This window comes from Mastigoproctus giganteus, chromosome 10, assembly GCF_048544385.1.
Source record: "Mastigoproctus giganteus isolate SK-2022 chromosome 10, ASM4854438v1, whole genome shotgun sequence".
Classification (NCBI taxonomy): Eukaryota; Metazoa; Arthropoda; class Arachnida; order Uropygi; family Thelyphonidae; genus Mastigoproctus; species Mastigoproctus giganteus.
In genome coordinates, this window is record NC_143584.1 from 77,734,650 (window position 1) to 77,752,675 (window position 18,026).

The 18,026-nt window shown below is 36.9% G+C and overlaps 1 protein-coding gene across 1 annotated transcript in view; it reads left to right on the plus strand.

Annotated features, from left to right (window-relative positions):
• The window catches only part of LOC150079103 (AP-1 complex subunit gamma-1-like), a 650,293-nt gene that overhangs the window by 99,436 nt on the left and 532,831 nt on the right, over window positions 1-18,026 (plus strand). The window contains 1 exon segment of the mRNA XM_090383609.1: window positions 6,891-6,986. Coding sequence (XP_090239735.1) covers window positions 6,891-6,986 — 96 coding nt within the window.

Below are 18,026 nucleotides of genomic sequence, written 5' to 3' on the forward strand. Positions count from 1 at the left end.
CAATGAATTTATGGAGAACGCTTCCCAGACAGACATGTACCAGACCACCATTTGTTTGCGCGTGTGCATAAAAATTTGTGTGATTATGGGTCATTTAGAGGTAACAGGAGTAGTGTGGGCAGACCACGTTCAACACAAACTCCCGCCATGGAAGAAAGTGTGTTGAATGCCGTCCAGAATAATCCTACTACCAGCACACGTGCCGTTGCCTCTTCCTTAGGAGTGTCTGGTTGCAGTGTACAGCATGTTTGACACGACGATTCCTTACACCCCTTTCATCTCCAAAGGGTTCAGTTACTGCTCCCCCCCAAGATCATCCTGCACATGTGGCTTTTGTGCAGTGGTTTCTCCAAGAAAGTGTTCAAGACTTGAATTTTCCTGCTTATGTTTTGGTCACGGATGAGGCTTATTTCACTCGGGAAGGCTTATTCAATCAGCACAATACTCATGTGTGGCCTCACGACAACCCACACGGTGTCGACCCCCATGTGGCACAACATCCCTTCGCAATAAATGTGTGGGCAGGTATGGTCGGTGACTGCTAAGTCGGCCCGTACCTGTTACCATCCCGCATGAACTAAATATCGGATCTTTCTTGAACAAGTTCTACCAGGGTTACTTGACGATGTTCCAGCAAATGTGAGACGTAACATTTGGTTTCAACAAGACAGGATGCCTGCCCATTATGGAAGGTGTGTTCGTGACCATTTGAACAGGCATTTTGGGTGTCGATGGATTGGCCATGGTGGACCCATTGCCTGGCCCCCACGCTCACCTGATTTATCGAGCCTTGATTTCTTTCTGTGGGGGCCCTCAAATCTATCATGTATAAATCGCCTGTGGAGACGGAAATGGATCTCGTGGTGGGACTCGTCTGCCCTGCTGCTACTCTCAAAGAAAAACCCCAGATGTGTTCGACCGTGTCCGCCAATCCGTGCTGTGTCGGTGTCACGCATGCATCGTCTCTCATGATAGAACCTTCGAGCATCTGTTGTAACATCATGAAATGCATCCATCCATCTCGTACTCCATTGTTAATATTATGTCAAATAAATGTTTGCCACTAATTACTGTCTTGTGTCATTTCTGCTTCTTGTGCCTCTGCTACTACTTTCCCGCGATATTTCCGGTTATGGGTTCCTATGCAATTCACATTCCTTTAGATGTTACCTACCTCCCCTAAATGTTTGTACCAATATTTTTGAGACACCCTGCATATTCATGGTCACTTGCCCCAGTTTCTTCTAAAGCTCTCCGCAGCATGGCTATAGCTTCATAGTTTGCTGTCTTGTAACTGGAATTCATTCGGGTTAATCTTCACTTTCCTCCTCCTTGGCGAAATTATCAGTAACAGACTGCAATTTCTTCATCTGTTAAAGCTGTAGTAACTTGTAGATCACAAACTATGTCCATCCAATCGTTAAACTCCTCTGCTCACCGATGTCTTCAGGCTTTTCAATGTGATCAGTATTGTCACTTATTTGACCATTGTGAATAATTAATCCACATATTTTTGAAACAGTTGCTAATGCATGTTTCGGCAACTTCTTTCCAGGCACTCGTTGTCATATGAAATGCATCTAGAACAGTTATCTGCTTTGTGATATCGGATGATATTCTCAAACCATCATCTATAGACTGGATGATTCTTCGCTTCATATCCGATCTATAAAAGGTCTTAAAGGTTTTTATTATTCCCTGTTCAAGAGGTTGACTCGGTGATGTGGTATTCAAAGCTAGAAAAACTAATTCAATGTTTTTGAAAGTCAACTTTGAATGAGCTGGGCAGTTGTCCAAAACCAGTGCAATTTTTTTGTTTTTCATATCCAATTGCAAATCCCATTTACGAAGATAATCTTCAAATAGAGAAACTGTCATCCAAGCATTGGCATTATTGGCATATTCAACAGGCAGCTGTTTTACTCCCTTAAAACATCTAGGTGATTTACTCTTGCCTATAACTAATGCCTTCATCTTGTTTGTTCTCTCATATTGCATGTGAAAAGAATCTTAATCCTGTCTTTGATCTTCTTTTCTGCAGATGCAGAGGAATTTTTAAAAATTATGCAATGGTCTGGGGGTAGCCCTATAGTACAACCCTGTTTCATCTGTTTATATCTGATTATAAGTGCTTAACACAGTTTCCCAAGAGAGTTTCAACCAGTTGTCAGCTGCAGAACTATCGTTATCCTGTTTTTCTACATGAAGTTCTACATGGTAAACAATATTATGCCTCTCCTTCCATCTTGTCAGCCATCTGTCCGTTGCCTTAAACTCTTTGTGTAGTTTTTCAGCAAAATCAGTAGCATTTTTGAAGAAGAATGCTGCGATTGATTGGTGCATTAAATGAGCTGTCTTGTTTGAACCAAACAAACAGAGCTTCATCTACTGTTTGGCATTTCCCTTCATGCTTCCTTTTTCTGGTTTTGCTAATCACATTAGTGCTTAATGTGTGATGTAATTTTAATAATTTTGATAAAGATGACTAAGGCACTCCTAATTTTACTGCTGCTTCCCTTTGAGACATATTGTTTAAGTTTAATTTGTTGTATGTTTCTGTAATTCATAACTTGTCTTTTACACTCAAATTCACTCTCTTTCTGTTCACTGATATTTTTTTGGGCAGTAAAATTTAAAACATAGTAAGAAAGATAAGCGTCAATCAATAACAAAGCACATGGCACACACAAATCGGAACTAACGTGACACACTCAAGTGAGATACAGAGTGTACGAAGTTTAGAGCAGATTCTCAAAATTTATTTACAGTACTGTATGTTTTTACGATTGAACATTTCAGTGAAGGGGAAACACACTTCGCCATAATAACGTAAAAACTCACAGAATTCCAGCTATTGGTATTATCGCATCACAACGCATCACAGCCTTAACCTTAAATTAATGGAGACACTTTTCCCAGTGTCTCCATTAATTTCCCTGTAACAGAAGTTAAACTAACAGGTCTTCCATATCACCCAATTACTTGTGTTGCCCTTTGATCCTTCTTTGTGAATTTGGTTCACATTTGCACATCTCCCGTCCATGGGTACCTCCCCTGAGTCAAGGGAAGCTCTCATAATTATGGGTAAGGATTTGCTTACTTTCTTTCTTTGCTGCCTCCTTTAATATAACTGGATAGATTCCATCCATCCCAGGTGCCATTCTTATGTTTATCTTCAACAATTTCTCCTCCACTTTCCTCTCAGTTATTACAAAATCATCTGGCTCACTGCCAGAGTTTAGTTCACCTCTGGCATTCCCCTCCCTGAATAACTCCTCATGTGTGAATGTAGATGCAAAATACTTGTTTAGTTTGTTAGCCATCTGAGCAGGATCATCAACAGTTGAACCATCAATATCCAGTGGACCAATCTGATTCATCCCCTTCCTTCTAGAATTTACATAGGTAAAGAACTCTTTGCTTTTTTTCTTTGCATCCTTTGCCAAAGATTTCTCATAATCTGCATTTGCTTGCCTAACCTCCTTTCTGATGTGGTTACAGACCAGCTTATATCTATCTTAGGCTTCCATATGACCCATTAATTTATATGTATCCCATGCATTTTTCTTCTCTGCCACATGTCTCATTAGTTCTTCTGACATCCATTTAGGCCTAAACCTTGAATAATATTTCTTAGTTGGTATGTAAAGCCTAGTAGCTTCCAAGATTAATTCTTTGAATGTTTCCCATTTTGAATATGCTGTTGGTAACATCATCAGTTGGTCTCACCATATAGAATTTAAATACTATCTCAGACCTTGTCCTTGACAATGTACATATTTGTCACTCTTTATGTCCATAAGAGTTTCTTCAAGTGCATTCATGGTCATTAGGAAACATGGATGCACTTTAAGAAAGTGAATGTTAAGTTTTGTGGAGAGCTGCAGCTCATAAAAAAAACACTAGGCATTGTTTGCTCTTGTGCCTAGCTAATTGTTCTTGCCATTGAATAGTGCAAATACATCCTCTGAAGTGATGTCACATTCTTTTGATTAGACAGCCATGTGCAGGAGTGAGAATACCTGGAAACATCATCTATTGCGGTGACAAAAATGAGGTTTTTAGGTCGCTTTGTTTGGATTGCTTCTCTTGATTTGGACTGTGAACTGTTGATTTTAGTGCCAGATCATTAGTGCTAAGTTGTACGCTGCATCTTGACCAATTCTGTTAGCACATTTCCAAAGAACTCTGGCTGTTCTTTGGAAATGTGCCCTCCATGTTCTAACATAGTAATGCTCTGAATTGAACTGGCAACTGCACTGAAGGAGGAATCAACACAAATTCATGCTGCCTGCTACAAAAAGCATTGGTCAAAAGTTTTGCATAAAAGATCATTGTTGCCACTGGTGCAAAATTGGGTCTATAGCTTATTAATTTATTCATTAAAACTCATGTTATCGATGAGTTTTATGTAAATCGATGAGTTTTATGTAATATTTTCTGAATATTTTTGCCTGAGCAGTGCCAGGAATCTTAGCTTACACCTGGTCCAGAGCTAAAGCTAGAAGAACAATTAATCCCTGTTCACAGTAGTGTGCATTTCTTTGCAATTAGTTTTGATAAAAGTTCACCTTTTAGAACATATAAAATATTTGAGAACCAACTTTTTGAAGGAATCATAAAATCCTAAATGCTGTATCTGCAACATGGCATGCTTACAGATACCATGCTATTATTTGTGTATAGAGCCTTAATCAGATCACGACTTGATTACAGAGCACTGGTCTATTCCACAAGACTAAGTGCCTAAAATAACTATACCCTATACACCATAGTGTTCTGCACTTTGCACGTAAATATATGCTCTACCAACCTTGGAAAAGAACATATGTACCAAACCTAAAAATATGTATGGAGTGCACCAAATAGTCAACTGTCCCAGTGAGCCTGTATCTACTTCATTAATCCATAATCTGTCCTGCCTGTGTTTTTTGAAGTGTTGAGTTCACACACACACACACACACACATCAAACTTTTATGAATGCAACAGTGAAATCTTTTTTTTTTATATTAAAACATTTTAGATTATTTTTTGAACATAAATGGCACTCTACAGCCTTAGACATTTTTTTTATCAACTCCCTTATTTGAGAGTTTTCAATATTATCTTCCTTAGTATTTTAACTAACAGTAAGTGAAATGCCATTTAAAAAACCTGCATACTTCAATAATTGGACCAGCCAAACTTTTCAATGGCAAGAATGAAAACGCAATACTTGGATATGCTGGTATACAGACTTCAGTAATTGGACAAGAGATGCTGCTAATTTTAAATTCTTAATTTTTCAGCATGTGAATAGTGTTAACTTGATCTTTTATTTTTCCTATTTACGCAATAGCTAACAAAGATTTCTAGAATTTTCAATGGAGAAATCAAAGCAAACACTTTTGTGAACGGTACTGGGAGTGGCTAGATAAACAGCAAAAATTTCTGAAAATGTGCAGTGTCTGGAAGATTCTATGTGACTGGGCTCTAATTTAAAGTGAATGATGATGTTAGTCACTTTAATAATAAAATAGCTGCTATACACAATGTTTGAAAGCACTTATTATATACTCTCAACAACTGGCCTTTTTTTATGAATGGAAAAAATATAGCATACCTAAAAGCATTTACAACAACTGCATGCCATCTATAGAGTGCAGTATTTATGTCTCATACACATAAATTTGCATAAGATGGCTTCAAAATGTACATAAGAGTTGGCATGGTGGCAGTCTTTACACTGTTTTATACAGCTACTCTTGATTGAAGGTGGAATCTACACAGCTAAACTAGTACTAGCTATAAACCAATAATGGTATAAAAATTATGACATGCAGTCTGATTTTCAGACTGCATGTTATAATATATGTTTAGCAACACATTATCAAGAACAATCCTTTAGTCCTGAGACAAATTCACAATAAACTAACAGAGATCATCAGACAGAAACAAACATTTAAGTTCTATTTCTGTGTGAGGGAAAACAGCCACAAATCCTCTAAATCCAGTGTTCAAGGTATCATACATATAAGGATTACAAGTACAGTGCCCAAACCACAAGCAGATATGGAAAGAGTAATTAACTCATGCAAATAAACTGGAATTCAACATTGTACCTTCATTGGATTTCCAGTGAAGGAACAATCAGATAAGAAGAATTCATTCTTTCCAGGATAAGGGGGTGCCTCCGTAGCCAGGTGGGCAGGAGCAGCAGTGCATAGCACATGCTTCTTGATTAGACCGGTGTTCGAGCCCGTGAGCCACCAAATACGGAGGATGCGGAAAGGTGAGGGAATGACCACCACATATCCCCAGAGCAATATGGCCTTAGTTGCTAATGCTCCTAAAAAAAAAAAAAACGGGATAAGGGGACACACATTTTACTGATTCTTGCTTATTCAGAACAAAAGATCCATTCCAACACATTTTGTACCATACATCATAAACAGCTGCTCCTAGAGTGTCCACCTTTTGCAAACGAAAAATAGCTTTTAAGTCAGTGACTAAACAATTTGGATGATCTATCAAAAGTCCTTCACTGTCTAAAATTAACAGTCATCTATAACAAATATAATGCTGCATGTGGACACACAGAGGCAATGTAAAACTTTTCCACAAGGCTATCTTATAGGTAAATCCACAGTCATATAAAATAAGACTCCAATGAGCAAATCACAAGAGAAGAATCATAGCCATCCCATTGCCAATATATTTTCCCCCAACTGTACTAATTGTCTTCCATGTTTGATTTAACCCAAATTTATGCAGACATACTAAAAATCATTAAATAAAATCAAACAAACCAGATATTAATGGAATTGAAGTTTTTCAGAGTCAAGTAAACTAACTGTAGGTCTGCAACATAAAGCTTAACTAATCAATCCATTTTTTTTTTTTTTTAAGTTGGTTCCAAATTTAGTGAGAATTCTGAAGAATCTCATAATGGCTGGTTATTCGCCTGAACATGATGTCAGCGGAGTTAGTGATCCATTTCTGCAGGTGAGTCCTTGTCAAATTTGTCAAATCTGTTTTGATTTAAATAGAAGTAATTAATAGATCTCTTATTAAATTTTATCTTTGTGATGTAATTATATTTATTATCGGCTTTTTTTTTTTTTTTTTTTTAAATTTTAATCTATCTCTTATAGTCATAGTAGTATGATTATATCCATGACACTTGCCATCAGGTTGGGGAGATCTACATTTGATTCTCATTGATGATGCGAGGACTCACTGTAATGTTTTTGGTCTCTGATGGAGATGTAGGATTTTTGTTCAGGATTTTTCTTGTCTGTTTTTTTTTTTTTTTTTTTTTTTCATATATATATATATATATATGAACAAATATGCAAATATGAACTAGCCTTAGAAGACCATGCATTACAGATAATTCATACCGATGCCTCATGGCCTGAATTCACTTAGAATTCATTTAAAATGTCTGACCAACTTAACCAGCCCTTCTCTTATAAGATTTACTAGGTATGATAAAGAGGAATCAATTTATTCATTAAGTAATACTGAAGATTGGTGAGAAAAAAATTTGTCCTTATGCGTATAATTGTTTTTGGACAGAGCCTAGATTTGAAATATTTTATTAGTAAAATAATAAGAGGAGTTTACCTCAATATATTTTATTGAATGGAAAGGTAAATTTTATAGTTGTTAATTTGTTATTGTAACCTAGACTAAACAAGGTAGAAAATTTCTCTGCATCAGGTATATTTCTTCAGTTATATTTAATTTATGGTTGTCATTATGGCAGGTTTTTGTTATTATTGCCTAATATTGTATTCCTTTTGGGAATACAATATTAGGTTTCAGAAATTCAGGAAAGTGCAAGTGCAAAACTTAGATTTGCTGAATCCTAATGCTGCTACCAGATTTATAAGTTTCTGCTGTGAGTAACTCCATAATTTAAAATTTTATCTGACTGAGCAGGTTATGGATTTAATCACCTGGTCAGATTTGCTACTTATGAGTGGCAATGAGTTAAAATTTGATAAGTACAGGTGTGTGATTTAGCATAATAAGTACATTTGGGCAGCATTAATTCTGGAATAATATTTATACTCCTCATAATAAAACAACACTTCGCTGCATATTTATAGGATATTAATAGCTTCCTGTACAATCAGAATGGAAAATATGTACCCCTGCCTTCGGGATTTCATCAGTAGTATGAGATTAGAATCTTTATTGTTATATTACAGCAGGCCCTCGTTATAATGTGGTTCACTCTATGCTGTTCCACTATAATGCTGTTCTTATATTATAACCCATATCTCACTCTAACGCTCTTTTACCAGCATACAGATTGAATTTTTGGCATGTTTAACAAAAACGTTTCATCTGATGTAATTGATAGCTTGAAAATGAATAGAAAAGTTTCCCATGCTGAGTTGCAAAATTTTCTCCCATGCTAATTTAATTGCACTATGGTGACTTGTCACGTAGTTCCGAGATCAACATTTAAAAAAATGATCAAGTATATTTAATTGTAATATTTGTCTGAAGTCTAGTCATCACTCAGTAGAGTTTTAGACATTGTCCATAACGAACAGTTTACTCGAACATTGTATCATAATTAATGCAATGCAGTTACATTTTCGTAGATTAATAATGTCGGATAAGAATTAAAAAGGAACAACATCTGGACGCGGTATGAAGCCTACTAACGGTACGAAGGTAAGAAAAATTCTGAATTTGAAAATTAGATTATACATTTTGAAGCAAATCGATTCCGTTCAACAACAAGTGGATGTGTGCAATATAGGACTGGCAGGTTCAACTGTAAGAACAATTATAAAAAATAAAGAATTAATTTTAGTAGCAGGAAAGACAGCTGTTCCACTGCAAGCAACTTGCTGGATATTATAATTGAAATGTAGAGACTTCTAAATAATTTTATTGAAGATAATATCCAATGCACAATTCCTGTTAAGTTAAATATTATTAAAGAAAAAGCGATTAGCCTATATGATCTGAAGAAAGCTCACCTTTAAAAAAAAAAAAAAAAAAATCCAGGGAGAAGTCACAAGTGCAGATCAAAAAGGAGCCGAAACTCTCAAAGAAGAACCTCTAAAACTTATTGAAGAGTGGTGTTAAACTTCTGTAGTTTTTAACTTAGATGAAACAGGACTTTTGGAAACGAATGCCTAAAAGAAGTTTCATATTGAAAGAAGAAAAAAAACATGCTAGGATTCAAAGCGGCGAAGGATCAGTTGACTTTATTGTTGGGTGGTAACACTGTGGGGATTTTAAAGTAAAACCCCTTTTAGTTTACTAGGAAGACGGCCAAAGTACAATCCAAAATTGACCAAAGTCACAAAAACTTGGCAGCCCAGGGGCATCGGATTAATAAATTCATGATTTTAATTGCCATTTTAAGTTTAATTTTGATACGTAATGTAGTTACTTATCACATAATTATATATGTATGTATTAGTATTAGTAATGGCTGCATAGTGCAAGAAAGCCTATGGCTTATGCTGCACCAGCCAAAAAAAAAAATATCTGAACAAAACAATGATAATGTAATGGAGAATATTTTATATGTACAAATTTTTAATATTAAATATTTTGACTGGCATTTGTGCATCTTTTCGCTACCGTTTATTACTGATTATAGAATGCAACTCACAAATACATATGTTACGTTACGTGAATACGGTGCTTGCTTAGCACTCTGTTTTTCGGGAACGAATTATCAGCGTTAAGCGGGGGTCACCTGTATTGTTATTCTGAGGTTATGCGGCGTGTGTGTGTGTGTGTGTGTGTGTGTGTGTACACAAATTAGCTAATTGATATTGGGTCACTGAACTGCAGATAGGAAAGCTGCACTGACATAATCATGATACATTTTAATTGGCTGGAGTACTTGGTCAGAAGGCCACTAGTAGACTTATTGATTCTGGGTCACACTGCAAGTGGATGTTGGTAGGAGTAGGCATGCAAAGCCTTTGTTTTTTGTTATTGTGGCAGACCTGTGGAAACCTAGGTTGACTCCAGAGGCAATCTCATTGCTGCTGACACCAGGACATTAGGGAAAGGAGGGTGGTTACCCCTGTTTCTATTTATGTTGGAGAGAATCTTGAAGGCGTTAATGACATATTTTTCCTTCTAGTGATGCTTTACTGCTAAAATTATGGAAGCTTTCAACAAGGTTTCCAAGCCTGGTGTCATCTGCACGTTCCTTTATGTGGGTTTATAATATCCTGTAGGATTGGCCTATATAGGTAGTAGTAGTGGCATGTGATGCAAGAAAGCAAGTTTATGAGCTTATGCAGCATCAGCCAAAAAAAAAAAAAAAATCACATCATTCCCTCCAAATGCCTGTCCAGTTCCTCCTTAAATTTATTTAACCTATCAACTTCAACAACGACAGATGGAAGTTTGTTCCAGCAATTAACCACCCGCTGGCTAAAGGCAAATTTCCGCACATCTATTCTACATCTGTCTTTTCTTAATTTGAATTTATGCCCCCTTAGGTTTGTAATCTGAACAAGTGGAAGGATCCCATCAGAATTCAGCATGCTCAACCCATTCAAGGCAATCACCGTGCAGGTGCCTAGTCTCCAGCTGCTGCAATGTGCAGAGCTTGAGCCTCTCTTTTTGCACTGGAAAGTGATGTCATAGACAGTGTTCTTGGGGATGGTAGGAAGGGTGATATGCTTGTTGGTTATCTAGGAAGGTGAGGTGAGGTGCCCTTGGTTGACTGTCTTCTTTATAATTCTCTTCATAAGACTTACGAAGGGACACTGTTTACATGGTCTGCCAATGTAGGCTTGCTCTTCCTGTTGTTATTTGGTTTTCAGGAGCATTAGCAACTAAGGCCATATTGCTCCTGGGACATGCAGTGGTCATTCCCTGTAGGCTTGCTCTTCCTGTAGGAAGAGCAAGCCTACAGGAAGTCAAAAATCTGCATGAATGAATATGTAGATCACACCAAGCTTGACAAACTTGCATTTCTGAACCTCTGGAATGCCATATTTTGGGAGCTTTCAACCTGAAAGTCTCCAAAGAGGAAGATAAGGATGAGATACTTCATTGAACCCTTTAAAGTTTTCTTCAGTCCCTCCAACATAAATAGAAATAGAGGAGGACCATCATCTTCCCAGCTGGATACAACTCTTCCACCTCTTCCATTATTCTTCCATTCCTTTCCTCCACCTGCTCCCTTCATTCCTCCTATATGATTGATTCCTAACTCCCCCACCAGAGCTATGGAACCTCCAATACCTCTCCCCCTTCCTCTTGTCTTCTCCCAAATCATAGGTGCCTCCGTAGCCAAGTGGGAAGGAGCAGCAGTGCGTAGCACACGCTTCTTGATTAGACTGGGGTTCGAGCCCATCACCACCAAATATGGAGGATGCAGAAAGATCAGGGAATGACCACCGCATATCCCCGGAGTCTTATTTGCTAATGCTCCAAAAAACAACAAAACTCCCAAATCATAGTGCCAGCAGCAACAGAATTCCCTCTGGAGTTCACAGGTCTCCCAAAATAGCAGACCTCAAAAAAAAACCAAGGATCTGCATTCTGTAATCTACTTGCTTCAACATCTCCTGCCAAGAGATTATCAATTCAGGATCACAAATGTAATCCTGTCTCTTGGCAATCCTCTGACCATGGACAAGCACTTTTTCCACTTAAAGTACACCCTGTTTGGACAATAAGCTTTGTCTGCAGTATTTCTCACTCATTGTTTGTTTCCTCTTGGTTCTGTACAGCTTCTTGATTCTCTGGTAAGTGATATAAATATTCATTAGCTAATTTGTATGTCATGTAACCACAAAATTATAATAATGCAATAAGAAATATTCTAATGTCACTACTGATAAAGTCCTCAAGATGGGGACGTAATGTATATTTTATTAATGCATGTTTTTTATTCTGATTGTACAGAATAAAAAAACATGCAACAAATTGAAGCTATTAATTAAGTTAAAGTTTTACCTTTATGCAGTGAAGTGTTGTTTTATTATGGTTATTGTCTATAGCCATATAATCCTGTACTTTACTGTACTCAAGGTAGTTGACAAGGAAAAAATACCTAAGAATAATTGTATAATCTAATATGAATTTTTCTGAACAGTGCAAACAACCTGCTAGAACAGCTTATGGGGATCTGTCAATGGTATATTGGAACTTTGCCAGCAGAGACAAAGAGATGATTATCCAATTTTATAAGTGTGTGGTTAGGCACATCTGGAATATTGCATACAGGTTTGGAAACTTCCAAGATCTGTTGGAAAAGGTATGGAGAAGAGCTAGAAGATTAGTTGGGGTGGGGGGGGCACTATTCATACCAAGAAAGATTGTGGGTTCTGTCTTTGGAAACCAGGCGCAGTTTGGAAACTGTGTGGCAACCTAATTGAAGCGGATAAAGCTTTAAAGGGGCTAGTTAAATCTTTTTAACCAGCTAAGTAAACCAAGTCTATTTAACCAGCCATAACTTGTATCTTGTAACTCTTAATGCTGATGCAGCTTTATTTTTTCTCACGTGAGTCACATCATCATCACAGCCATTTTTAATACACTGCAGGATGAAGGCCTCTCCAGCAGCTTTCCAGTTCCTTCTGTTTTGTGCAACGGCCAGCCATTTACTACCCACAAACTCATGAATTTCATCTGTCCATCTCCGTTGTTGTCTTCCAGATTTTTTTCTAGTTCCTCTTGTGTACCAATCTGTTATTTTCTTAGTCAATCTGTCATCATGTCTTCGAGCTATTTGTGCTGCCCAAGGCCATTGTGAGTTACATAAGAGGGCATAAATTTAAATTGAAAATTTATGGTCATAGAGTAGTATATTGAAGTATGCATTGAGCAAGAGAGTAAATGTTTATTGGAATAAACTTCCACTTAGTGTTGTGTAAGTGGGTAGCTTGAATATATTTAAAGCATGTTTGGACAAATTATTAGAAGGAATGAGCAAATAAAGTGGTTATTAGTTGTGCTTCTTTATATCATATTTCCAAAAAACAATTAGGATATTGTTTATGCAAAGATAAAATAGAATAAAATAGAATGTTGGTGGTAATAGTTATTTGGAGTAATTTGTTGGCACAAACAAATGTGAAAACTCACTTTTCTTTGATTAGTAAAGTTATGCCCATCTAAAGATAATTGTTATTAGCAGTATAGGGATACAAAAAGAGCATTCATTCATTATCAATGAACTGTCAATGCAAGGTGTAAATCGCAATATTTGTTGATAGCAATTTACTATTATTAATTGCAAAATCAGTAGTTTTAATCAACACAGCCAAAACTCAGTTTAACTGTCGAAACATTTCTAGGGGAGAGGGGGTTGTTTCAAACTTCCCCACCCACCCATCCACCTTTTTAAAGGTCTTTTGAAGTCTACTTAACCAGCCATAACTTGTTTCTTTCAGGAAAAGCTTTTCCTTATTTGCTTCATAAAAAATTTGAGATTTCCCATTAAATGGAGTTGGAATTTCCCTAGTGTTGTGTATGTGAATTTTGACATAACTGACTTTATTAAAATTATATGATGACAGCTACCCCCGCTTCCACCTAGGATATTTATTATGGTATCTTAATTTAAATATCTAAATTTAAATTATAAATCGTTTATGACTTGTTACCTCCAAAGATGAATTCAGAAAACTCACCATATTAATTTTCCAATAGGAGCTGTTCTGGGTTTTTTTTTTTATTTATTTTCAACAAAGAATGATCATAATTTTTCATAAACGATGGAATTGCTTGCTATTTTTAGCTGAGCTGTGGATTTAAGACCAAACCAAGCTGCATTACATAGCAACTGTGCAGTTGACTCATGCACGTGATGTGTGACCTTGGTGGTTAGTCAAGTTTATGCCTGTTCAATTTTGCCTGCATAACAATGGACATGACGTGTGAGGAACAGTATGCTACTCTCATATTTTGTTTCTGTCTTAAAAAAATGTTAGCTGAAGTGTAAGAAATGTTAAATAGAGGCTTATGGTGAATTTGTGCTTCCATATAGCACAGCATACAGATGGTTTACAATGTTTAAAGGTAGATATCATTCGACCACAAAAATCGGCCGTCCTGGAGCTCCAGTTACTGGTGTCATCAGACAAACCATAAGCACTGCTTTTGTAATCATGAGAGAAGATAAGTGTTGTGCAACAAAATCCAAGTCATGCTGATAATTTTAGCATTAGCATTAGTAGAGGCATATGATCAAGAAAGCAAGGTTATACAGCATCAGCCAAAAAAAACCCCTTCCCATTTCACCTATCCATTCACTCCAAATGTTTGTTGAGTTCAAGTTTAAGCTGTCAACTTCCACAACAACAGATAGAAGTTTGTTCCAGTAATCAACCACCCCTGGCTAAAGGCAAATTTACACACATCTATTCTACAACTATCTTTCCTCAATTTGAATTTATGTCCCCTCAGGTTCGTAATTTGGGCAAGAGGAAGAATCTCATCAGCATTGAGCTTGCCTAAACCATTGAACACCTCAATTAGATCAGCTCACAGATGCCTAGCCGACCGGGCTAGCTGGGTGAGTAAAGTACCTGCCTGGCAACCGAAAGGTCGTGGGTTCGGATCTCGCCTCGGGTTTGGATCATAGTAGTGCAAAAACTTTGGGAGGTGCATTATGGCCACAAAAGCCAATGTGCCAACAACTAACAAAAAAAAAAAAAACAGGTGCCTAGTCTCCAGATGCTCCAATTCGCAGAACTTAAGCCTTTCTTGGTTACAGAAACTCGTTGTTCTACTCACTAATCTTGTTGTCCTTCTCTGTACTCGTTCCAGCAACTCTACACCTTTCCTAAAATGAGGCCTCCAGACCTGTATGCAGTACTCAAGGTACTGCATACAGGTCTGTCAATATAATTTTTTTTTTGTGTAAATACTGTATGTGTCAGATAGTCAGTGCAAAACAGATGACATTAAAGAAAAATGACATTAAAGGAAAAAGTCCAAACATGGAAAAATTCAAATTGGCTTAGCATGCAGTTTTTGAGAGCAGAGTAGAGTAGACATTCAGTGGATATCTATTGCTATGTGGTATCCATCTGTATGCAGATAACTTTAAATATGCGATATCTTTCAGTATTGTAAGACATTCACATAGTGATGACAGTTTATCCAAGGCAAGTACACAAAGCCATTATTAAAACTGTTAGCCTGAATTAATATTAAATGGCAGAATGATGTGAGGAAGCGGACATATTGTGTATAATAAAAATAAAAAACCTTTTCTACCATTTACGTTATCAAAAAGCTGCATCAATTCTTCTGCCCCTTACCTCCAACTTTCTATCTCACTTACATCCATGTAACACGAATAGTCAAACTAACAGAACAAACTTATCTGTGGAAAAGGTCTAAACTTTCCAAATATTTCTTAACCATGCTAGAAATATACGAGTATGTGGTCTCAGTGATGTCTATTTTCCCTCTGTATCCTGCTAAGTCCCATTTACTTTTCTGATGGAATTTTAATTATCGGGTTGCCAATCATCATCAGGAAAGTGCCAATCCAATTCTGCCTTGAAATTTGCAAAATTCTGATGGTTTGAAGCATGCTACAAAAGGTTGACTTTGTGAGATGCATCCTTCTGCTATTCCTTAAGCTTTTATCATTATGCTTTCTAGTCCTTGAGTCACTTTGCAGTGAAAATATACTTTCTCATTCACTTTACTCATTAAATATATTTATTCCCTTCAGGGCTTTGCCTTGTTCCATGTTTTCAATTGTAAGTCCTCCATCTCTTCTGTCATGCAACGTACGTCTTTTGAGATTATTACAGCCATTATGGTGAGAACCAATATTACTTAAATTTTGAGGTACAGGCCACTAGATTGTATAATCTTTTTCATTTTTTATGCCAGCTCATGAATCAGAATCCAAGTAGCAAGATGTGGGGAAGAGAGGCACTGCTGAGACAACATTATATCAAGGAACTGGGTATATTATTGCTGTTTATGTGCCATATCAAAAAGTTGCATCAATTCATCTGCTCCCTTACCTCCAACTTTTTATCTCATTTACATCAATGTATCATGAATAGTCAAACTAACAGAACAAACTTATCTTTGAAAAGGATCTAGACTTCCCAAATATTTCTTAACCATGATACGAGTATGTGGTCTGAGTTCCAGTCTCAAAGATGGCCATTTTTCATCTGTATCCTGCTAAGTCCCCTTTACCTTTTCTGGTGGAATTTTAATTATCGGGTTGCCACTCATCTAAGTTGCCCTAATTATCCACCCTATGATTTCTTTTGCTTCAAAGGTGGTACTTAAGCAAAAGAAATCAGAGTGATGTTCACTTCATTAGCCCTTGTCCACTTGCTATTTGGGAATTCCTTTTCACTTGAAATCTCTCTATCTCTATCATTCTCCCAACTACAAAAGAGTAGAAACTTTTTTGACTTTCTCTCTTTGCAACTTGATTTTCTTCAATCTAATTTTCCTAATAGTTTTCATGGTAATCTTAATGCTTATAGTTGATATGGTAATCTTTATATCATGGTAATCTTAATGTTAATGGAACCCTGTTGTGAAGATGTTCACAATATGAGGTATAATCAAAATGATACTAATTCATATACCTTGGTAGGGTACTGCATTTAAAAATGATGTGATTGCACTAACTCGTATGTTTACAGCTGGCTTCAGTTCTCTGATTTTACAGACAAAGAAGTACTATTTACCTACTAGGATACCAGACAAGCCTAACCTCACACTGAATATTCTTGATCTTTTCTTCAACACCCCTTGAAAGTACACAATTTTCGAGGGAGGTGCCTCAGATAACATATCTTGATAATGGTGTAATTTCTCCAATGGAGTCTCTCCCTAACCCCCCATTCCCCCGGCAACCTCAGTCATTTTCAGCATTAGTAGAGGTAGAAGCATATGATGCAAGAGAACAAGCTTCTATAACATAAGCAAAAAAAAAAAAAAAAAAAAAACCCTTCTCATTTCACCCATCCATTCACTCCAAATGCTTATCCAGTTCTGCCTTGGACTTATTTAAGTTGTTGACCTCCACTACAACAGATGGAAGTTTGTTCCAACTATCAACCACCTGCTGGCCTAAAGACAAATTTCTGCACATCTGTTCTACAGTTGTCTTCCTCAATTTGAATTTGTCCCCTTAGGGCATAATCTGAGCAAGAGGAAGAATCCCATCAGTATCGAGCTTGCCCAAACAATTGAAGGCCTTATACACCTCAATTAGATCACCTCACAGGTGGCGTCTAGTCTCCAAATGCAGCAAGTTGCACAGTTTAAGCCTTTCTTGGTAACACAACCCTTTGTTCTATTCACCAATCTTGTTGCCCTTCTCTGTACTCATTCCAGCAGCTCTTCATCCTTCCTAAAATGAGGCCTCCATACCTGTATGCAGCACTCAAGGTGTGGTGTGACCATTGCCTTATACAAGGGAACACTCGCCTCCTTATCTCTGCTAGCAAAATTCCTGTACATCAGTGGTGTCCAACCTTTTCTCGTATGGGGGGCTATATTCAAAGTTAGATTTTTTTTTTGCGGGCTGCACCGAGTGATTCGAGAAAAATTAATTCAAGGAAAATTACATTTTCCATATCTTATTACATGTTGTTGTTGTTATTTGGTTTTTAGGAGCATTAACAACTAAGGCCATATTGCTCCGGGAATATGCAGTGGTTATTCCCTGACCTTTCCGCATCCTTTGTATTTGGTGGTGATGGGCTCGAACCCTGGTCTAATCAAGAAGTATGTGCTACGCACTGCTGCTCCTGCCCACCTGGCTACGGAGGCTCTTATTACATGTAAAAGAGTCTCTATTTTCATGTTATCGTTTTTTATTTTCAGGCTACATAATATGTATAAAATATGCAAATTCCCAATACTTTTATGTGCAGCAAATCTATATCAGTGATATTATTTTTTAGATTTTATTAAAATTATAAAAATATGACTTACTTTTTTTTTTTTTTTTTAATAGTTTACATTAAAAAAAAAAAAAAAAAAACCCTTTACTTTGCTTTTGAATGGTCACTTTAGAAATTTTACAACCTGAAAAGG